The 24061-nt window shown below is 43.8% G+C and overlaps 1 protein-coding gene across 2 annotated transcripts in view; it reads right to left on the bottom strand.

Annotated features, from left to right (window-relative positions):
• ZNF185 (zinc finger protein 185 with LIM domain) overlaps positions 1-23210 on the bottom strand; it is a 52898-nt gene extending 29688 nt beyond the window's left edge. For both annotated transcript variants that reach the window (XM_085324301.1, XM_085324302.1), the window contains exons 1-6: positions 23051-23210; positions 6026-6100; positions 3339-3477; positions 2679-2738; positions 724-762; positions 30-104 (exon numbers count right to left, since the gene is read on the bottom strand). In XM_085324301.1, the coding sequence (XP_085180427.1) occupies positions 30-104; positions 724-762; positions 2679-2738; positions 3339-3477; positions 6026-6050 (338 nt within the window). In that variant the 5' untranslated portion in view covers positions 6051-6100; positions 23051-23210. The remainder of the gene's footprint in view (positions 1-29; positions 105-723; positions 763-2678; positions 2739-3338; positions 3478-6025; positions 6101-23050) is intronic.
• Between the last annotated feature and the right edge of the window lie 851 nt (positions 23211-24061).

The following is a 24061-nucleotide window of genomic DNA, read 5'->3' as shown; positions in this document are numbered from 1 at the left end:
TTTCATGAACAACATGAAGATATACAAACCTTTTCTTTGCTTCTTTGGAAGATGAAGAATCTGGTAAGGAAGGAGTCTTATCAATGGTTCTTGTGAACACTCCCCTGGAGAGAAAAGAGACATGCTAAATTGGATGCAGGGCAGAGTCTGGAATCACAACTAGGAGAGACATGCAGCCATTCTTTGGCCAAACAGCATCTGCGTGCTCTACCAGGAGCAGCTGCTGGCTCAGGACACAAAGAATTAGCATGTGCTTCCTTGGAAAAGTCATTCTGAGAAAAGTTCCTGCTTTTGATAACACTGTAAAATCAGCTCCCAAGCAGGCTTGGGTATGGCATCACAGGACTTGCCAACCTGTTTGGGATCAGGGAGGCATCAGGTTCTTTGTGGGCAATGACTGATGTGTTAGAGGAAGCTGAACCACACAAGCTCCATCATCAGTGCTGTGGTGATCATAAGAATGGTGGAACGTTTTCACAGCACACTGATCTCCCCATGTGTGATCACTGTGTTGCTCAGAGATCTGATTTTCTGTTAACGTCACCAGCAAACTAGCTGGTATACATGATACCCAAGAATATCTTTTCAAAGAACCACTTGAGCATCACCATGTTTCCAGCTAATCAAAGAGTCCAAGAGAGCAGTATTTCTCCTATTTGTTGCTCGTGATCTAGTTCTCCTTCCCCTATAGTCCAAGTGCTTCTTGTGATTCTGTATACTAACCTGATCAGGTAACCAGACTGAGGCTTGGAAGCAGAAGACCTGTACAAGGAATAGATATCAGTGAAATGAGAACACACAGGGGAAAACAATAGCAGCATCAGCACTAGTATGAGAAGGAAATCTCCACAGGACATATGGCTGTCAAGCCAACAACTTAGCCAGATTATCCTTGAGTGATATTTCAGATACTGCAAGAAAATTGACCTCAGAGGGATTCTTTAAAAGCTGAATAACCATCAGAACATGCTCCATAAAAGAGTTCTATCAGAAAGCCAAATTTTAGAGTTAGTCAATTAAAATTAACCATGCTGACAGTGTTTGCTGGCTCCAATGTAAATCCTCAGATTGAAGACACAGAGGGGGAAAAATGAATGTAGATATTTGTTGTTTTGTCACAAGAAAACATCAGCTTTACAGTAACTTTTCTGAGTGTCTGTTCTCAGGGAGGAGTGTAGCATAACTCCCCCAGAGGGAAAGGAAAGAGATAACATTAGGTGAAGATATAGTTGCTTGCGTCAGGACTGGAGGAAAATGTCCCTGGAACCTGCTTCAGTATTGGGTTGGAGAAGTCTTCGTGAGAGCTAGGTGGGGACCACAATGGCCAGGACTCAAGAGTAGGTTCCCATCAAACTGGACACAGACAGCATCCCTCTAACCCTGCCTGGATACTACCCTCTCTTTTATCTGTCTGTCCAGGTGCCCTTAGGATCATAGGATAATTCAGGCTGTAAGGAAGCTCAGGAGATATCTGGCCCAACCTCCTGCTCCAAGCAGGGTCAGTCATGATGTCAGACCTTAGCAGGAGGGCAGGATTACACTGCTCCCCACTGCATATCTGAGGTGACTGTCAAGCTCAGATTTATCTTTCCCCCATAGCAGAAACARAAATGTAAACTCACTGCAGTCATAGTCTAGCTCTGGAGTTCTTAGAATGGGATAAGCTAGAGCACGATGAGTGCTGGCCACTGTCCCAAGTTCTTGCTTCTGCAGTGTCCTCTGAGCAGGCACCAGCAGGGTGTAGTCCACTGCAGCCCCATTCCTTAGCAGTCCCCCAAGCAATGTACTTTGAATGAGAGCTGCAGGGAGGCTGAGTAGTCACCCAGCTTGGCATGCTAATGCCTGTCCTCACTTTGCAGCATGAACAGATTCAGAGTATCCTAGACTCCCTGTCATTTGTCTGGTGCTGACTTCAGTCCCCCAGATATTTGTGTGAGGTGAAGAGACACCTTCAGATGTCATATTTCCAATGTCACAAATGTCTCTGCTAGTATTTATACTGTGACCAAAAAGCACAACACTGCAGAGGGAGGCAGAAAGGGTAGGGCATGCTAGGGAAACCATCCTAATCGCAACAAGAAATGACAAGAGCTGGCACAGCAAAGGGGAGAGTAAGCAGGAAACTGCTCAGGGCAGACAGCAATGCTTTCGCAGTGGTGGCACTGCAGCTAGCAAGGAGCTCACACACAGAGCTAAGCCCTTCCCAACAGTTTTATATTTTAGGACTCCTACGAGCTCTTACGTCCCTGAAGAGCCATTGTGCTCTGCGCCTGAAACAACAGTGGACTCCCATACAAAGCTTCTCTTGCTGTGAGCAGCCCTCAGGCTCATTGTATCATAGTATAGGAGCTAATGCGCAATGGTGATCTCATGGAATCATAGCCTTGATGGCATCCATTCATCTGCAGAGGACATCCATCCACCCATTCAATCATCYCTCCATCTATCTAGAGTTTGTAGGAGGTGAGCTACACTTGGTAGGAAGTGAAAATTTGTAAGACATYGTACTGAATAAAGCAGGCTTTCCTTGCGGACTAYATTTTTCAGTACAATCACAGTAGTGAGTGGGTATGGGGAGGTGAAGAAACACCATACATTTGGGAAGAACCAGTWAAAAGTTTCACTGATGCCATGAGGTAACACAGAAGGAAAGTAACAGGAAAGTTCCCTCAAATTACCTGTCGCTCTGGGGTGCAATAGGTGCTGAGACTGAAGATCCTCCATCAGCCTGTCCAGACCTGAGAAAAYAGGAAACACACCCACATAACAAACTTCTGATCTTATTTAGACTTGCCAAACATGGCAGTGATGTTTTCTGAGAGAGTTGCTAAGAGAAAAGCAATTTGGACTTGGGTTTGTTTCTAACTACAGYGTCTGGTGCAGATTGTGGCCTTCTCTGGTTCAGGGGTGGCTGCATGTCATATCTCTGTGAGCTGCAGGGGGAGATGTAGACCTGGCTGGATAAGGTCACTTAGAAAGTTTCTCCCATCAAAGGAATCTCTAACTAACTGCCCCGTTTTTTGTCACTCCAGAGATGGTGAAACAGAACCTGACTTCATGCAACTTTGGAGTTCTCCTGAGATTTCAAATCTGCCTGTGCTGTTGGATTCACAACTCCCAGAAAAGGCCATTTCTCTATGTATTTCTCTGTGTATTTATCAAAAATAAATAGGAACACTGTATCGCTTTGGCACTGTCATTTCCTGTCATCCTGGGGACCCAACACCACGCCAGCCTGACATGAGCTTTTCCTACAGACCAGAGAATAGAGTGCTCATAACCAGTAGATGAGGAGAAAGGAAGGAAGAGGAAGAACACTTCTTGGTGGTCATACTTACAATGGGCTGCTCTTCTTCTCCTCTTCAGAATCTGAATTCTGGTGATGGATCCAACTCTTATCCCCTTTCAGCGTGGTACGAACCTTCATCTGCCTTATGATCCTCCTGCGATCCTCATCTGTAGGTGTAATCACACGTCCTAGGATAGGCAAAGGAAAGGAAGAAAGGGAGAAAGCAAAAAGGAGCACTGAGAAAAGGCAAAAATTCAGTTGCAGATGAGCTAAGTGCAAATCTCAGACAGTCGGGAGCACAGATTTCCTTTCAGTCAGAGATTAAAGCACTGAGCAAGTCTTTTGCTACTTCTGATGGTAGATGGAAACAAGTCGTCATCTACACTTCAGGATCAATTTACCCTGGCTTCCTTGATGTATCACTTCCTCTATAGAGATTTGTACAACTTTTTTTTTCTCCTTTCAGAGAACTGTTTAACATTAATGAATCATTTTCTTTCAGAAAGATTAAATACATATAGTAGGTAGTCTAACCACACATTTTAAAAGCAGTGGGTTTCCTCTGGCATTTCCCATCAGATCAGCTTTTTGGTTTGCTGGACAAGATAATACTTCTGGATCTTGAAGCTGAATCAAGGTTTTGGGGATAGGGCCATAATATGCAAACACACCACACTCAGCTTTATCTTGAGTTCTTCTAGAGTTGGACAAGACACACACTYTGGTTGCTCATTTCCACATTTCCATTGCCAAGTGCAGTTTCAAACACGTATTATCAATTTATGTCTCTCTAAGGGCCTTAATCTCTAAATGTCCTGTCTTAACAGTCTCTCCTTTAGGCTTGTTATGTCAAAGAGCAACTCATCTCCATTCTCTTCCTTTTCTCTGTTCAGACWATGACCATAACCACACTCTCTGTTTCAGAAAAAGTCAGCAATAATGATTCAAATACAAATTTTAAAGGTAGAAAATTGGAAATTGTTGTAGATTAGGAGATGCTAAATCCTCTTAATAGTATAAAGAGTAGGTGAAAAAAAAAGCAGCACAGGTTAATGGGGAGGAGCACTGAGGCCAAAAGGAATTAGGAGCAGGAAGGGAAGGTGACGTAAGGGTGAGAAAGATGGAGCAGTCTTTCATAAGGAAAGGGATCATGTAAGTGATTGAAGAGCAAGGCTTCAAGAGTACTCAGATGACAAAGTCCTGCTGTTTGACACGGGTTTGACCAACCTGAGTGCAGCTAGATAGAAAAAATCCCAGCATTTTAACTGCAAAATTCCCCTTCCAGCTTTTTCTGGTTTGGGAAATAGCTGTTTTCCCATGAGAAAATCATAAGATGAAGACCAGATGAGGAAATCTCCTTCTCCATGTGTTTCTAACTATCTTCCATCTCTTGCCATTTTGAAAATGACTGCTAAGGGCTGAAAACATTAGGTCTGCTCTCCTCATAGCACTTAGACCAATACAGCTTAGAGGTTCAGAGACACCAGTAAGTTACTGTAGCTTAACAAATAAATTCTTATCAGTCAAGCCAAGAAAACTGCCTGTCTGCACACTCTTAGCCTATGGCAAACATCAAGTAATTCAATTTATATACCAGGAAAGGATGGTCAGCCAAGTCGCAATATCTTGGGCCTGAGGTGGACTATAAGGCTGCTCAGAAATAGTTATCACTGATCAGCTGATACACAGTAATCTGTTTAATCTATAMTACATGATCATGTGCTTCAAGTCTCTGTTATATAGTGAGGGTATGATTTCTTTACCAAATAGTCACAACAGATCACCTCTAAGAAGAATGCAGCTATAGCAGTGAAGAGAATGTCATTTGCCATGTAGAATTAGCAATAATGTTTGAAAGGCACAGCTATATTTAGGGGCAAGAATATTAGGCCAAAAGTAACACTGCTCATRGGGAACACTTGAAAAAGCAAGGGCTGCTTTTCTTAGTAGTGAAATTTAAAATTAAATTAATTGCCTAACAGAAACAAATAAGGCTTTTCTACTCTTCTCCAGATTACTGTTTCAGATCACCTATGTATTTATTCAGATCTAAAGGTTCTGCAAGCATCTGTTGTTTAAAAATTAACTCTCAGAATTTGCCACAGAATTTTGCAGCCTGGGCATGTTCTCAGAACAAATCAGAGGAACTTGTAGCTCCAGTGAGAATTTTTCACATTCCTTTGGTTATGAGAGATTATTAAGAGTGTATTATTAATAAAACACTATTATCATTACYATATGAAGGTAACACACTGCACAAGGATGGTTTCCACTCCACAGACCTTATATTTTACTTGTAGAAGAGATGAGGACGGGATTTGGGCAGACAGGGGTAAGGACAAGCTATCCTGGTCAGTCACTGCAGCGGCAGCTACTTGTTGTGTTTATTTTCAGTAGACACTTCAGAGAAGGAGGACTTTAAGGAGAGTCTTAAAGAGAAGAATATGGTAGTATACTATTTTACACTGATGTCCAAATCTCAGTTARGCTGTAAGCTCTCCAGTTCTCCATATCTTTGCGGATGCTGAAATTCTAGCCAAATGCACATAATTCTGGAGCTCTTGCTCGAGTAGGCTCTGACAAGGAAGAGGTATCCCTATCCCTTGAACATGCTGCACTAGAGGAGCAGAGCTGAGAGGCTGTAGTTGATGCAGTGAAGCAAAGAGCAAAGAAGCCAAGCGAAAGTCTATGGAAGAGCAAGAATCCCCAGCAGATCAGAGTGCTGAAAAGAATTACCTTTGCTGACACCGAGGGACATCATGGTTCTCAGAAGTAGCTTCTCCTTCCACTCCTGTTAGAAGACAACAGGCCCTTGGAAGAAATGGAAGGGAGAAAAAGAGATTAGTAGTTCTGATATCAACATCTTTGAGGCCAGGTGGGCGGTGAGCATCACAACAATGTCACAGCCACAGAACCTAGAGGAAGGGGAGACTGTGACACAGACRGTAGGGAATTGTCATTTCTCCCTTTGGCATGTACTTTCTGGGGCTGTTCAGTGCCCAGATGCAGGTGAAATCACAGGAACAGGGTCTTCCTATCTGCAAATCCACAGACAGGTCATGACAGATGTGTCCTTCCAGGTCTGGGAGGGAAGTGAGGGAAGTGCACCTTAGGTGCCCAGAGCTACCCAGACTGGACAGACACCATGACACCTTTTGTAGTCCATAAAACAGCTGACGTTGTACTGGTGTTGGCTCACACACTACCTTTCATCCTCCCCTTGTCTCTGAGAGGGTGCTCACAACTCACACAGCCACTAGCTCCCCTCCRGGGCTCCCAAGGTAGGACAGAACAAGACAAAGGTGATTTTCCCTGCCTCCTGTCCAGCCACCATCTCGCAATTTAACTTGACAATGCGGTGTGCCCTCCTAACAGGCAGCACCCAGTGACTGGCAGTTGCAGAGCCTCTTCCAGCCAGCAGCCACCACCTTCTCAGGYCATCATCTCCCACATCAAAATTCTCAGAGCCACATAAATTCACACAGATATTACAAAACATGTTGATGTCCAAGGTGTTGTTTTTTTCAAAGTAGCTGAGGGTGAACTGCTTGAGTGAACCTTGCCACTTTCATCAGGCAGAAGTATAATACATGGGCTCTTAACAAGTTGCAGTTAGTAGAGATGCCCCATTATTTCCCTCAAAACACAGCAGAAGAACATCTTACTGCTTATCTAAGAGGGAAGAGTTACCTGTTGCTCTTGAGGGCATCTAAGTCCCTCCTTGAAGTGACCAGCTGAGCAGTAAAGAGAAACTCTTAGATGTACAACCTAGGAGATGCTTTGAGATTAGGAACTTGGAGAGCACTGATCCTTTAAGTGCAGTAGTTGAATCAAAAACAATCACAAAGCAAAGAGCACGAAAAATTGGTTGTTTCAGATATTGCCAAAACAATATTTTTATGTATGTAAACAAACAAAACAAAAGCAAAAAAMCTCAAAGCAAACACACTAGTTTGGAGTCTAGCAGAGCACAGATTAACTCAGCACTTGATTACATTTTTATCTGAAATGTTTTTTTTTCTTTTTCCACACTTTGAAATTTCTCAGATAAATAGTGAGATAAGCCCTTGTTTCAGAAGAGAAAGTCAAGGGAAACTTCCAACTTTTACAACCTTTTTCTCCATTCTTTCTTTGCCAAAACTACCTACTGAACCTGGATTCTTAAGTGACTACACTATTCATTAAGAAAAATGCCCAGCCCTATTTGGGAGTCTGCGAATCTAAAATTAGGTTGTTATTATCTGCTGGTGGGCTAGTTTCTGCAATATTGCTGAGAAGCCACAYGCCCCTAAGGAATGCTGCGCGCTGATCTCATAGCATTGCTTCTTGGAAAAGTCTCCTCCTTTGGCTTGTCTCAGCTGAAGACTCACCTCTGCTSTCTGCATATCCACCCTCATTCAGTTTTCACTGAGACAGTGAGCAAGCCCTCTTACACTACCCCAAGGCTTCCTCTCCCTTTCACAAACACTCCCTTCACTTTCCAAATATTAATTTAACCTTCAGTGTTCCCCTTTCCAAGTCTATTTAATTGACCATGCCATTTACAGAGGAATGAGAATTGCAGCACTGTCCTAGATATCTACAAAGAGCCTYTAAACACCAGCACACCTGTATTCTGAAGGTGGGAGACATGACTGCAGCCTGTAGGAGCACAGCTGAAGGACCTGTGATCTGGCTTATTTGAGTAAAAAAGAAATCACAACATCTTGGACCTGTACACAGAGTATCCATGTGGCTTCATTAGTATCAGCATCTGTGGATTCAGACTACGGTCACACTGCCAACTGCAGTTCACACATGCTCTTAAGCATTTGGGGCGCTCTTCTCCTTATTAAATTATTTCCTATTGCAGGACAAAATAAACCTGCAGTGAGTAAGGGAAGAATAGTGGAAAAGAACTATCCCAGTAGTTTGAAATGATCCTGATCCAGGGCRTATCAGCAGCAGAACTGTGTACAGGCTATACCTCTAAGGCTGTTGTAATATAGTGGAGGCATTCAGAAGCTGCAGAGTTGTTATACCTAACAGCACAAATGAGAGCTGATTTGTGCCTTAGCACAGATCTTTCTATGATTCTGTGATCTTTCAGAGGAATAAACACAGGTTTAGAAGCATGCCGGAAAGATTCCCAGAATCAGACTGAAGGACAGAGCTCATCAAAGGGCAGCACTGAACCCTTGTTCCCAGTCACGCACCGCAGGTCTGCTTGACACGTACTGCAGGCCTCAGGCACAGCCCTGGGAGAAATGGTGCCTCCATTTATTGCTTAAAAGGAAACTTTGCTTCTTACTCATACATTTCCCCTAACTTCACAAATACGCCCAAAAGGCAGGGAAGTCATGGAGAGCGGCATTCAGCATGTGCATAAATATATAGGCCAGAAACTACATGTTGGCCAAGCCTTTTCCTCTGGCACTGCTGATTCCTCAGCCTTCCCCTTTCCCTGCTCACATCATCCTGGGAGGGACGGCAGCAAACAGAGTCATATTCCACTGATATTTCTGGCTTGACAAACAGGTGTTGGAACATGTCGGTGGTGCTCAATGGGCTTGGCTTTGGGGGACTGGCAATGTTTTCTTACAGCCTGTTTTTTCCAGCTCTGAATCATGCAACAGCAGCAGCAGCAGCCCTGCCTTTCCAGGTTAGGCCTGCTCTAGCACTGGATGGTATACCCACCCCTGGACGGTGACCCTTTGAGATCTATCTACTGCATGACCAGCAGAAACTGCTGGAGGTTAGCATCTGACTCTCTCAGGGTTTGGCTGATCTGCCCCACACTCAGGGTTTTACACAGAGAATCACAGATCAAAACCTCGTAATTATTCTTTCTTTTTTTCTATGCYCTATGTCCTACAAAACTGGACAAAATAAATGGAAATGGAGTCCTACAGTTATCTGTGTAGAGTTATCACGAAGCATAAGACTCCAGAATGAAGCTTTCAGCCAATTTTCTGTGATAGGTACAGAAGAGTGAACCTTTCCATATGTGAGAGACGCAAAGGAGTCAGCTTGCTGCTTTCTTTACCAGTTAAGATAGGAAAAATTGTCTTTTTCTTTAACAAAGGCCATCAAGTAGGCTGCAACTTTTACCTTTCATATGAGGTCAAGGAAATATAGCCTAAACAAGATCACCAAAAGCTGGGAGGATGCAATAGAAAAGAACAATTTATTTACTCTTTTTCGCACACATTTTTTAATCATCTGCTGTAAGCTCCAGCTGAAGGTAGGTTAGTGGTCTAGGTAGACCTTTGGGCTGATGCYGTAGAAAAACTTTAATGTGTGTTTAGTGCTTGCTCAGTGACTAGAATACGAAAAGAGAAATCAACATGAGTTATACTATGGATCCTGTAGTTAAAGTACCTCAACATTTCCTGGATGAGAAATAAAAAAGCTCATTTTCTTGTTTTAAAAATAGCTGGCACTGATCCTTAGCAGAAAAACTGACATCAAGAGATGCAGAGATAGTAGCCATGATGAAGAAAAAAGAACAAGAGAGATACATGGGACTCACCAACCCAAACCAAAAGAAGTCAGATCAACAAACTAGTATCAGGAAAAATATTTACATGTCTCCAAATTAACCCTACTTACATTTCACCCACCTTCTGCCCAGTCATACTTTTCTCATAACTATATTTGTCCATGTTTTGACATTCCAACAGTTTGTGGTCAGAATTAAGGACAGGAGACACAGCTCTTCATGGCTGCAACAGAGCCATATCCAGGTCCACCTGCTCAAACTATTGCTGTGCAGAAAGCAGTGCAAGATTCACGGAACCAGGGAGGATTAACAAGTGTCTGATTCTAGAGCAGTRATGACAACACACCTGTGCAATAAAGTAGTTCTCCTTACTGCTMCAAGGACTAGACATTGAAACAGCATCTGTTCTTTGGAAAAAATGAGTTTAGGCTTCAGCACACAGGCCATCAGATCTCAAAAAAATTTTAAAAGCATTTTTGCCTTATCTTCTAATTTGTGAACCTTAACTGCAGTTAATCTCAAAGACCTRAGTTCTAGATTTTCAGTGGGGTTTTCAACTGTTAACGATTGCCTACYGTTATTCCTAGGAAAGATAGTGATATGCCACTTCTGAAATCTTCCTTACCAAAATATTATTGGAGAACATGTTTTTTAAAGTATGTTTTTATATTACTGGAAATCCCATCACAAATAAAGTTACAAAGGCAAAATATGTTTTAGTTGGTATGGCTTAACTGGGAATYGCTACAGCAATAACCTATAATAATTTCTTCTACTGCTATAGAGACAAATTTGCCATTTCCCTTGTAATGGAATGCATTGCAATTGATTTCATAGCTTTCTTTCCTTCCTAGTTTTAATGAGAACAGTAACATTATTTGCCACTTGAGTAAAGCTTAGAGATCTGAACTCAGCAAGTGAGGGAAAAWTTGATATTCAAAATACTTCCCATGGCCTGAAAACTCAGCTGTTAGCATCTCCAAAAAGACTGAACATTTTCCAACAGCTGGGTTAAGTTCCAGGCTGTACTGCAGTAAGCAGTATTTTTTGAGGTTTTAAGACCCAAAAGCAGTGCTCTACTCTGTTAGGGTCATTTGGGAGTTAGGAGCATGGACCATGATTTTAGGATCAAAAAAAAATCTCTCTTCTGGCAGCATTGAGGGATACTTGTCGGTCTCTGGAGCTGGTGGTGAGCTAAGTCTCTGGCTGTACACCACTGCAACTATCTTTTAGGATAACTTCTCAAAAAGTCTCAGAAAAGTCTCTTTCCCCTAAACAATACGCCAAAGACATGCTGTTCCTCACAGCCTCCTCTTGCAAAGAAAACTCAGACATTAGACCAGCAMCTGGCCCTTTTGCCAAAAAAGGAGACATTTGGCCAGGGAGATGTGGGAGTTGGTGCTCCCCCGCCCACAGCTCCCTGAAGGCCCCTTGAAGGCCTTCTGAACAGATGGTTCAAGAGACCAGTGGGTTCAAGAAACCCTGGTGAGCTCTGGCAGATGGGCAACTATCAGCGACAGGGCAACTCAGGCTGCTGTACAGCATGAAATCTACTGTCCCCATGAGGTATCAGGAGAAAGGCTTGATATCAAATGTGTGTTCCTAGGCCAGCTGCTAGAATTTGGGACAGCAAGGGAATAAGAGCCAGGACAGTCACTTTACGTGAGTTTGAACAGCAAGGCAGTCTTCCTGRGGCTATCCATAGAGCATCTGTTTCTGTTCAGGTAGGAAATGCTTCATGATAACTCTACATGGATATCTGTAGGGCTCTATTTCCATTTATTTCTTCCAGTTTTGTAGGACATAGAGCACAGAGAAAACAAAGAATAATTACAAGGTTTTGATTGATTAATTTGGTACTCCTAGGCTTAAATTTACCCACTTAGGGTAGCTTTACTCATAGCATAGGAGCTTTACTCATTGCTAAGAGAGATAAAAGGTAAGAATGAAGTTAAGCTCACTGTCCGTGCCTCAAAATAATTCTTTGTGGTAGGAAACTGGGCAATGGGCCCCTCTCCACTTYGGACACTCTGAGTCCCCATGTCTATAGCATCCTACTGTTGACAGAGAGAGCACTTTGTATGCACAGGGCTTGATACACCTTTGCGTCCTCTGTTCATTCATCACCCAGTACATAAGGCTTCTGCTGTGTGACTGGGCACATCTCTTACAAATAGAGATTGTAACAACTACTGTGGATATGCAGCAGGTCATCATTATCTTTGCTCTGTTTTAGACATGAAACAGAGCTGAGGATTAACTTTTTCTTGGTGAAAAATGCTGCTGTAAAGGCATGTATTTTTCTGTTTTCATTCACAACTTGTTAAAGACTTTTTTTTTTTTGCTTTTTTCCTGTTGTTGAAAAACAATGATGAAAATCTGACAAATAAAATAAAAGCTCTTCAGAAACTGATCCCCTTTCCTATACACAAGCACACACTTTTTCACAGAACCTTCCTAAACATTCACTAAAAATATATAATTTGAGAGAAAAAAATCCATTTAAAGAGACATATATTTTCCCTTCAAAATATTTATATGGAAGGTTTTCCTTCAGAATCCAATGGGAGTCCTTGGGAGCCAACTGCCTCCTATTGAGTGCCTGCACACCATCAGCACAATACATCCTTGATCCTAATTGGCACTCTTGGGTGCCATCAGAATGTAAATGAGCAATAATCGCTCTTCACTTCCTGATCTAAACCATTATTGCAGGCTCTGCTGCACTGCTAAGCAGTGCCTGGCTTAGGCTGAGGTGGCTACACTTTAACAAATGAATCCTTTAACATGACCCCGGGGATAACCTTGCAGAGCTACCTACGGCTTAGATTTGCAAAGTGCTCTGGGATCCTGAAATAACTGCCAGATTGGCTTGCAAAATGCCATTTCTGAGATGTGATCCCCTTTGTAAATGATCACAGAAGAATAATGACTTGCATTCAGCAAACTGCCTCCCTGTAGCAGACTTGTGCTGGCCAGCTGCATACAGCCGTGTATTTATTTTGTCCGCGGCTGGGTGGATTGAGGCTATGTCTGTATCATGGGACTTCTCATGTACCCTATTTAGGTACGTGCTTCTGCTGTTTCCTGACTCCTAAACCGACAGGGTTACTGCCTTCCTTCCTGGTTGTCCTCCAATTTCTATGGGAACAGAGCCCTGACACAGTGTGCTTGTAGGAAACTCTGTTGCAGTTTTTTTAACTGGACAGTGAAGGAGACATTCACAGTTTACCCTTAGACAAAATGTCTAAAAATAGCCATGGGTGACARTTCTGTCTGCAAAACTGCAATTAGTTACACCTGCATACACCTATTAAAGACACAGGACATGTTTCCTTAGTGATGGGCACAGCTGAAAGACATGAGAGGGTAAGTTCATTCTTTCTGACACCAGTCCTGGGAAGAAGAACAAACAAAACCATTCTTGATCAGGAGTGAGCAGGKCAAATTGCATAGGCAGAGAGGCAAATACCTGTTGACACACATTTCAAGGTAGACTGTGGTTTAAAATTAAACCTCATGACCTGCCTGGAAGCAAGGTCTGCTCATGGCACAGCTGTAGAAACAACCTGGRGGGTTGAATCCAGGCCATGCAAGGCCAGGAGCCCCATGTCCTAACTGCCTGGTCTTGTGACAATATCCCTGCTTTCATACAACTGGTTCTCAGATTCACTATACCTTGGCCCAAGACCTGAGAAAAAGTCCTTAGCATGAACTTGTGAGCATCATCTGCTAGAGAAATAYCAAACAAGCAATAGGAAAACACCCAAGCTGACCGTGGTGCCTAGACCTGCCTGTTGGAATGACTTCTTCCTCAGCAAGGGTTGCTGGGCATCACTACAGCCAATACTTCAGCACAAGTATAGGCATCCTATGACTTACCTGTCAAATACAGACTCTACAAAAAATTTCTAGGTAACACGAGGACAGAGTTCAGTTCCTTCTGCACCTTCRTATAGACTTCCCTTTTTAAGCTAGAGTAACTCAATTTCCTCCATTTTAAAAGGTCTGTGATTCACAAAGCAGCGTGCATCTTCCAMGTAAAACACAAGTGGGTGCAAATTCTGATACCACTTGTCTTCAAACCAATTCACAAAAATACCTCTGAGTCACAAACACAGAATCCTTTCTGTGACTTAATCTGTAGGCATATGTAAATACTTTACGTACTTTCCATTCTACAAAACTTTTTCTTCTTCAGATTCAGTAAAGCCACTAAGGTTCTGTGCATGGATGTTTCTATCCACAACTCTGAATAGATGTTTCTAATGGTACAGAACATTTGGATTTGTGTGTTTCCAGCAAGTGCTAACAATAATATTTGCAGAGTGTTTTGGTTTTGATATCTATTTTTGGAGAAAAAGATAGATCTGTAAATATGTGTCCATTTTACCATATTATTTACCTCAAAACAAAATTAAGATATAAGTGCTTTATTTGCCGCCCTTGAACTGCAAAAATTAAGGGAAACCAGAGAGCTGTCCATGTGCAAATCCCAGGAATACCAGACTTACAGGGTATTAACACCTTCCATATTGTGGCTATGAGGAAAGAACCTGGTAAACAAATGCATCAAGCTGCAAAAGAGCCCYCACGGGCTGAATCAAACCAGCTATCGAATTTCTGAGAAGATAGCTTCAGAAAAGCTTGGCTGCTTAACAAGGCTTAATGGCAAGAAACTGAATCAAAGTGATTCTGTTTCCTGGGATAACTGCCTCCAGGAGTTTTCATCTTATGATCTTCAAAGCCCTCAGGATCCTGTAGATAACTTATAAGAGTGGTCTCTTAATGAAAATAAGTCCAGGGAGGAAGGCTACAGCCAGGACATTCGGTCATCAAGTAGGGAAGGTGTATCCATAAGACATGCAATCTACACTCTGCAAACGGCTGAAAAAATCACTGGCCAGCTCTCTAATAAAGAGTAGAGCTCTGATCCATTTAATATGAGTGGCAGCCTATTACATAGATATAGCTCCACTGATRCAAGAGGGGTTAACTCCTGACTGCCCTAATGTGAGGAAAGGAAAACCAAGTCCCCAGGTGCCATCTGGGTCTATTTAATAGAGAAGATTAAAGGAGAGGCCCAGCACACTGCTCAGGGTTGTGCACTGCTCTAGGAAAACACCGGCCTCTTTGTTGTGAGGCACTGACGTGGTCGGCATTAGCAAGCAGAGTCCCGTGGCACTGCCGGGGTGAGACGGCTCCCAAGGACCACGGGGACACTGCAAGACTCAGCTCCCAGAACGGCGCTGACGCCCAGGACAAAGGTGTCTTTTAGGGGTCCTGAATCATGCAGCGCTGCTGGCATGTAGGGAGAGGACATTCCCTTCTGCTCCCCTCCTCCCTACCGCCTTTTTTTTTCTTTTCTTTTTTTTTTCTTTTTCTTTTTTTTTAATCTAATCGTGCAGTGTTAGAGGAGTGGGAGATTTGGGGCTTAGGGGGTTATTCACTTCTCAGTCAGTCATTAGGAATGGGCAAAAGATGAAGGTCTTTTTAGTCATTGATCATCTCCAGTGTAGAAAAAGGCAGTGCTGGTTTAACATGAGAACGCAGCTCACAGCAAATGGARAAATTCAGGATAGATCATTACAAGTCAGCCAAAGGATTTAGTTACATATCAAGCATAAAACATATTTTAAACAGAAAAAAAAGAACTAAAGAAAAAAACACATTGTTTCAAGACAGAAAATGAAAATATTTCATTAGAAAAGGTTAAAATTAGCCATTTGTTTCAGGTTTTAACTTTTTTCTGTGGGAACAAAAGCTTGATGAAACCTGTATGTACTTTTGAAAGAGTTCAGTGTTGCTCATTTTGTGAAAAAGAGAAACTGTGCAAGTCTAATCGCAAAGCTGTAACAGGTTCTGCCCTGCTAGTCTAAGTTCTCAAAGCAAAGCAGGTGTCAGCTACAGCTTCSTCAAAGTACTGCAAGGGTCTCCTTCACCCTGATCCTGCCTAGAAAARTAACATAAGAGTCCCTGAGAGGTAGGTTTGTTCTGTTAAAAATCAGCAGATGCTCTGCCCATAGCCTGAGTCTTAAGTTTGGGGTACCTCTTTTCACATGATCCTAAGAACATACCTGCTTTAGTGCAGCTGGCCTCAGCTTTACTTCTGCTATGGGTCCATTTCCCTGCTCTTAGGCAAGAGGTGAAGCCTTACACTTGCTGTGGAAATGTTATTTTCCTCCCAACTTCTGGCTGGAAGCTGTACATCACGGGAGTGTTTTGTAAAAATACTCAGTGGTGGTCTGCCTGTGGTCTAATTAGAGCTCTGCTGAGAGCACAGTTAGTGTTGTAACTWGGGTATTTCATATCCATCTTCACAAAACTCAGAGCTAGCACTGGGTGCCAGGTGAGCAGAGAGGCAGGCACAGACTGTTCTACTCTTGATCTCAAAGCATTGCTCCTAAAGGTGATCCTGCCACAAAAAGATAAAATAGAAAACTCCACTCTTCAAAACCTTCCACTTTGTACTCTGTGCTCACTGCCAGGTTCTCTGCTCCCTGGTAATCCCTGCTGTGCTGCTTAGCCATGATACTATTGTCATCTCTATCATCTGTGACCTCCCTGTTTCCTAAATTTGTCTTTCCCCCTTGTTGGATCTGCCCACACCCCAGGATTCAGATAGGCTGGTACCTTCCTGAGGCTGGTACCTTCCTGAGGGTACTGACATCGCTAGATATGAAGATATGTGTTCCCAGTGTCGAGCATAACAAAGAGGAACATAATCAACTGTAACTGGCACTAACACCAAGACTCCACATGGAGAAGAAGTGATGTATTGGTCCTTAGCCATGGGATGGAGGATTTTTTTAAAAATTTAGCTCTTCTCTATAGGCTCTTACAAACTCTTTATTTTTCAGGATCTGAGCACCTTTCAGGGAGTTAAACACAAATTATCTCTCCCCTCCCCGCAACAGCARGTCGCAGGTATGTAACACAGGTGGAGTTAAGTGCTAAGTGTCCTGGAGAAGGTGAGGTTGATCATGTGAACGATATTACTGGGAGAACCTCTGCTTATGCGCTGTTTCCTTCTCAACCAACTCAGCAGGGCTGATTTCAGTAGGTAGCAGGGATCAATTTAGCTTGGTTATGACAATCTACAACCTTCTTAATTCTGCAGAACACTTAACAAGCCAGACAGATCTCCAGGCTTGACTCCCTTCCTCTTGTTTCTCTCTCTAATGCTTTCCTATGAGCATCATCAAGATATAAGAAATTGCTTAGCTGYTCCTGGACAATACAGATAAATACAACACAGCTAGATACTGCTCAAACCATTTGTGCTTTACAGTCCAGCTCAACCTTATGCTTCTAGGAGGAAAAGGTCAATGCACTCTCACTGCAAGTCATTCAACATACACAGGGTGATTGCAGCTAGTGCTCAGCTTTCAAACAGTGGCCTCTGGAATCTAGCACTGGGATGTCTCAGGCAACAGGTGACCTTTAAAATGGGTGATAGTATGGCTAAACTACTGCTGACAAAGCATCCAGCATGAGCACCCCTGCAAGAGAAATAAATATTTTTCCCGTGTAGGACCTAAACCCCATTAGACCACGTCCTGAGACTGTGGGCTTCAAACGGAACTTGTAGCTAAATCCACACTAACTGCTTACATAGGAGACCTAATTTTCAAAGGTACAGCACACCACCAAGGCTCTTGACAAGCATGGTCCTTAAGATCAGGTCTATCTCCAGGAATCCGTGTGGTACACAGGTAGCTCTGCTACAAAGCTGCGCGGGCGGACAGTGCTCACCCTGGAGTCACTGCTGACTCCAGGCAGGAAGGCCACGATGCCTGCCAATACACTGCCTCACACTGAAGATGCCAGCTCTGAAGATTCTTGTCACGTGAATGAAAGCGTTTACAAGCTACTTAATAAGGAAAGGAGAGCTGGAACCTTGTTTAGATTTTAATCTCCAGGGTGTGTCTGTTTGCAGGCAGCCAGCCAGTTCTGCTCTCCCTTTGCACATTATCAGGTGATGGAGTGGTCCCTGTCCTGGCCCAGGTATTTCAAGGTGCTTTGAATTTTAAAGATGCTCCAAGGWGTATGCCACAGCTGCTAATGGGATATGGAGTCTCTTCTCCTCAGGCAGCACTTCAGACAGAAGCTCCTGGTATCCCAAGTGAAAATCCTCAGCCTGCCAGRTGAGCAGGTGGCTGTGTTATGTGAAACAAGCTGAAGAGCTTAGCTGCCTGTGGGTAGGCAATACTTGCAACCAGCAGGCACCATCAGCAGCAGTAGCAAAAGAGAGGCAAGGAATGGCTCGGGCACCACAAACTCCTCTTACACCCTTAAAGGGGGATGATCTCTATGGATAACAGCCCACTGGCAGAACAAAAGAGTGCCTAAGGCTGTGCTCTCATCCATGCCCATGGCCACTGCTCTTCCCAAGGCCAGGGAAGCTGCAGTTGGCCCAGGAGAGCACATGGAGGGAGAAGGTGGCATATCTTTGCCCACTACATAGTTCCGCTCTGTGAAGGAACTGACATACAGCCAGACTAGCAATCTTCTCCACTAACACATTCCTCAAGAAACAGAGATCAGTAGCACATCACTTAATTGGGAATTATTCTGCTTTCCATGTGAGCCWCTTAAAAAGATGTAATTATACCCCAGGAGATGAAACACTTGCTGTTCTTTAAAAGCTRACTGTAGCTCCTATTACCTGCAAACATGCAGAAGAAAAACTGGCCAACCATCCCCTTCTCGATGGCTTACCTGCAACATTAAAATGTTAATAACCACCTTCTGCCTGCTTTTGTCAGGAGTTTGTAGGGCACTTGTGATAATAGCCCCTTTGCACCTAATAGCCACCTTATCTTCTGTTTGTCTTGGTAATGAGCTGGATCTCAYGTTGGACCCGGTTCTGAGAACTAAACTAATGCCCAGGGAAAGGAAGCAGAGCTGCTTTCATCACTTAAATACAGCCTTTTCGGARAGAGCCACAGGGTGCCTTTAGACTTCTGAACTGTCCACACAATCCAGATTCCAGGCCAGCTGCTGAGCTCATGTTAAAACGCTCCTGTTCTCTGTGCCTCGCTCCTGTTCTCTGTGCTTTGCTCCCCAGTCTAAGGACAGGATCTCCCTTTGATGGTGGGGCACTGGCCTCACCTTCCTGCAGTGACCCCTGCGAGAGCTGCACAGCAAGGTGCTTTGAGCCAGGAAATTGTGCCACATGAGAGATGGAACAACCCAGCCCTCTGATCAGTGAAGTGACTTTTGCTAATACAGTTTCCTTTCTTCATAATGAAAGAAGCAGCAGCAGAGGTGCTGTATGTCACCCATGTGGCTCCTGGGAGCCCCAGATACTAGCTTGTTCTGTCGCACATCAGCTGATGTGCTTGGTCTTTGGTAATGACAGGCCCTCAAGACAGCTGYTACCAGATGGAACTGAACAATGTCTCAAGCTGTGTTGGTCATATCCCTTCTGGATAGGTATCCCAAGGCTGATTTGTGCTGTGCTATCTTCCTCAACATATACAATGAGGAGGTAAATTCTTGGTGCCTCAAAATCAAGGCCATTAATAGATGACAAATTGTGTTCTAAGCCAGTGTCTAAAGCCCATGTGGCACCACTTGTGAGACCCACTGCAAAGCAATTAACCCTAGTAATAGAGGATCTGCAGCCAACAACTCTTGTGTGGTGCTGCCTACTAGCAAAGTCCAGCAGTGTTGTCATGCTCCCTTCCAAGCACACTCCTGGCTCTTCTTGTTCCTAYGTACAGGCACAAAACTCATTTTGCCAGCTAGGAACTTGTGCACTAGTAAGAGGACTTGACCGACAATCTGAAGGTTGGCCCTGAGCTGCAAACTAGACTGGGATAGGTCACGAGGAAGAGGCTGATGCTTTAATGGTTGATGCATCTTCTGACSTTCTGGGTCCTCAAATTAGAATGTATTTAAAGCCTGTAAATGACTTGAACAGGAGCTTCTTCATCTGAGCCTCCCAAATTCTACTGTGCATTTTGTTATCCAGACCTAAACCAAGGTCCATGTCTCTACTCTCCAGCCAATATTGTGAAAGATTGAACCTTGGATTAACATTYAGCAGATCAAGCCCAACTGTTCCAAATTCACAAAAGAAAAGCTAGGAAGTGAAAGCTTCTCCATGTAGGTTACATGCAGCCACCAGTTTCTGCTCCAGAAAGGCAGTATTCTAGTTTTGGGACTGCTAATCCAGGTCTGTGCATTGCCAGACTGCCCTCMAGAGGGACTGTCCTCCATCTGGATTAGGCATGGGCACATGCTTGCATTAGCCAGGGCACACAATACAAACTTTGTGCCCATGTTATGCTTTTCGGTCCGCTGTTACCTGATCAGGTAAAAAGTTAGAGCAGTGTGGACAGCCTGTGCCTGATCTAGCATAAAGCCTGCCAGAACACAGTTAACCCTTCCAGTTCATTTGAACAAGTTTCAACTGCCAAAGTAAGTTTATGCTGCATGATCACTTTGTGCTCAGTGTCTGTAATATTTCTGAGCAAATTTTCTTCCTAAAACTAGATTTATTTCAYCTTTGAACTCTGACTTAAATGACATCCTGTGCATGGGAAGGATGTACAGCTTCCACTCAATGTCTGCATTTGAGGAAGCAAGTGACAACATGAATTGTACTTTAGGCTTTATAGCATAAACTCATAACCTACAATTTAAGGTATCATCCCACCTCATCCACACAGGTGGCTGAATGTTTGAAGTGGGAGGTTATCAGTCTCTGAAGGATCAGACCCACAGCCTGAGGCATAGTCCAGGACTTAGGCTGAGCCTCAATGTCAAATCTTACATACAGTGTTGAGATGTTGGCTCAGTGTTAGGAACAACTGGGCGGCTATAGGCTTTCAAATAGAGATAAACTCATGCATAACTGCTTCTGAATAGCAGAAATGTTTATAATGCTAAACCCCATCAAAATGGTCATCCACACAGGCAGGAAGTGGATCCTCTCMTTTTAGACAATGCTTAGCTTGCCTGAAAGACCAGTTTTTCACCCTTGCCCTCCACCTTTCCTGTGCAATTATTTAACAMTGATAGTGTTACGTACACACTCAGTGATACTAAAAAAGCATTAAGAAATTTCTRAAGTCAAGCTTACAAATGATCAGAAATGTCATAGAGCAATCCARGTAACCTTAAATCAATCATTTTAGGTATGTGGAATACAATAGCTCATTGCTATCTTGTTCAGGGCACATACAGCTGCTTTAAGGAGAAGCTATGCTAGAGCAAGAGGAGAATCTTTTACTTTTGCTCAGTAACCACTATTAGGGAGTATAYGAAGAAGCAAGCATCAGCTAGAGAAGACAGTTACCCCAGCCACAGATGACATTTCATACCTCTGCCACAGTTCTTCCATAATGCTAGTCAAATAATTCAAATCACATCATGGCTTGTCATTAACTATGCACCCACCTTTTGCAACATAACTGTGAAGCATGAATTGCAGAAGCATCTGCAGCTGACCCTGCTGGCTGTGCAGTATTTCTGTGAAAAGCCTCAGCACTTCAGCCAGGGCCACCGCAATCCCTAGGGATCTATCATCTGCACCATAGGATAGACACTGTCCCTTCTCTCCGGAGCACAGGGAAAGGAGAAATGAAGGCCAGCCATTGCCTTGGGGAAGCCTGCATGGAACTCATTAACATGAGCGACATRGATACATTTCAGTCATGTCTAAGATGACTACAAGTTATGAAAGCAAATTATAATTCTTTTTAATTCATTCACAGCCACATACCCCACACTGAAAATTTCAGTCCGGCCAGATGAAGTTGGCAAAGACATGGGCTGCTGAAGTCAAGAAAATGTGGCGTAAGCTTAATTAGAGCTGCAAGCCTGTCTATCCTGAGAGATCATCTTGGGGCCCTGCTGTGCTAGGGGCTGCACCAAGATATATAACATGGCCACCCGAACACAAAAGCTTGCTACTCTTATTGCCAAAAATTACTAAATCACTTTTCACTATCCTGGGTATTCAGTTTCATTACTGTAATTAYAAGACATTAACTCTTAATTGTTCAACTGATTTCTGTATTTGAAATGGAAGAAGGATGTTTACCGCACCCACATGCCATTGACCATAAGCCTTGAAGTCTCAAGATGAAAGCAAGAAGAGTTTTCCTTACTTTCAACAGCAGAAATGCACGTGCCTTTGTGTAACAGATCCACAGACAGAAGATCGCAAAAAATACACTGAAGTTCCATAACATCTCAGAGATGGTACAAAGTTTTGCCAAGAAAATATGTGGGTTTTTTTAAATTAAAATCAATCATTTGTGGAGATTGGAATTTTCAATTAAAGCATGAGAAATTTTAGGGAACACATTTAGTATTTTGTCTTCGGTTGGATGAATAAACTAAGCCAGCATAAGCACAGTGGCCCAATCAGAAGGACGTCTCTGCTCCCCAGCTCAAGGTAAAGCAACCAGCTGAATCCAGCTTCAGTTCTGCTGGTCAGAGTTTGCCCTGGAGCAGCCAAAGGCCAAGTGGAGAAGTGGGGAAAGGGAAATAAGGAAGACCTTCACCAAGCTTTGTTGTAGGACAGAACAAGGACTAAGGGAGGTGCTCGTCTCCTCCATACCAGCTTTACCACTCCCAACCTTTCCTTTCCAGGGTGCTGATTTCATACTAATGCAGAGGCAAACAAAACAAGGCTAAGTAAGAGTGAGAGAAAAATCACCATCTGTGCTCCTCTTCTTCACATACAGGTCCTCAGGGGGTCAGAGAAGCAGCAAGGGGACAGCTTAYCCCAAGCCCCCAAGGTCACCAAGGGTCATAGGCTCAAATTTTACCTGTGTTCTCCAGACACTACTCACTTCTGCACACACACAGATTTTTCTTCTCTAAGCTCACTGCCACACTCCCTGCATTACCTAATAAATCAAGAGGGGGCCAGAACCTTGGAAAGACATGGGGATAACAGGCAGGGAGGGAACTCAGTGATGGGACAAAGGCAAGCAACAAAGACCTACCTCCAAATCTCCCCCACTGTGTCCTATTTGGCTACTTGTACTAGCCCCATCCTTGTAATTAAGTACCATTTTAGATCCACAGTTTGGTCCAACACATTACAGAGAAGGGCTTCATCTCCTAAGCCAGCAGGTGGATTTAGGGTATCAATTCAAGCCTTCCTCACCCCTGCTGGATCCTTGTATAAGCAGATTGCAGAAGGACAGCCCTCTTCCTCCTCTCCAAGCGGAGAAGGCAGGTGAAGCACAGAAAGAAGCRGCACCCCAGCTGCCCTCTGCAAGGCTCAGAGGACCAGTCTCCCTGCCCAGCCCTACCTTCAGAGGCTCCTCAGCTGTGGTTTCCCTCCGAAGACCAACGTGGGAGCAGTCTGCAACAGATCTTCCAGTACTCTTGCCCCCAAAGGGCTCGCAGCAGGTATCTCTGATACTCCCTGGCAGCCAAGACAGCTGTGGGTGAGGCAGAGCGCTTACCTGCTGAGGCTGACGGAGAGGGTTGGCTCTTGGAAGCCAAGCCTTGTTTTGAGGAGGAGACTTGGGTGTGTTTTGCCCTTCAGGGTAATCAAACAGGTTTCTCCATTCAGACTGCATGGTCTCCCCTCCCTGCAAACTCTTCTGTACATTCCTCACATTCTCCAGCAAATGCTATGTTTCCCAGCCCTGCGCTGCAATGGGATAGCAGAGAGCAGCCCCCATCTCACCCCACTGAATTCCTTCCCAGGCCAAGCATTGCTAGTGCTGCCCAGGGACTGGCTCACGCCACAGTAAGGGGAAGGAGGCTTCCCACTGCTACGCAAGTACAGGCAAGCCCTTGAGTCTGGGAGAGCTGCTTATGGCAATGGTACCTGGGTAGCATCAAGGACCRGCACCATAATTAGCACTCAACAGTGATTGTCTCATTCTAGCTAATCAAATGAGATGTGMAAGCATGATTATCACTCCTTCACTGCAGAGGAAGCTGCCAGGTACTTTCATCTTCCTAAGTTTATTTTCTCTTCTAATTAATTGCTGTAGTTGCCATAAGATYCCTGAGGCCCAGCTCCACCAGTGATTCTCTGAATAAACACAGCAAGATCCCTGGGTACATCTTCTATCTTGACTCCCTCCTTTCCAATTTCCAGAGACTAATGGTTGGAGACACGAGTTTAGAGCACTTCTCTAAGAAGTCAAAGTATCAGCTCAGAGCTGCTACAGGATGGCAAGAAGGAGATGAAGCCTCCATCTCAGCAACTGTCATAGGACCTTTCCCCACCTCCACAGCCATCAGCACACATGACCCCCAGCCCCTTGGGCCCAGAGCAATTCTTCTACGTACACTCAGTAGTGAYC

Source organism: Rhea americana, unplaced genomic scaffold (assembly GCF_003343005.1).
Source record: "Rhea americana isolate MKP2758 unplaced genomic scaffold, rheAme1 scaffold_90, whole genome shotgun sequence".
In the NCBI taxonomy this organism is placed as follows: domain Eukaryota; kingdom Metazoa; phylum Chordata; class Aves; order Rheiformes; family Rheidae; genus Rhea; species Rhea americana.
Note: the sequence above shows the minus strand (reverse complement) of the source record. Positions and strands in the feature narration are given on the sequence as shown.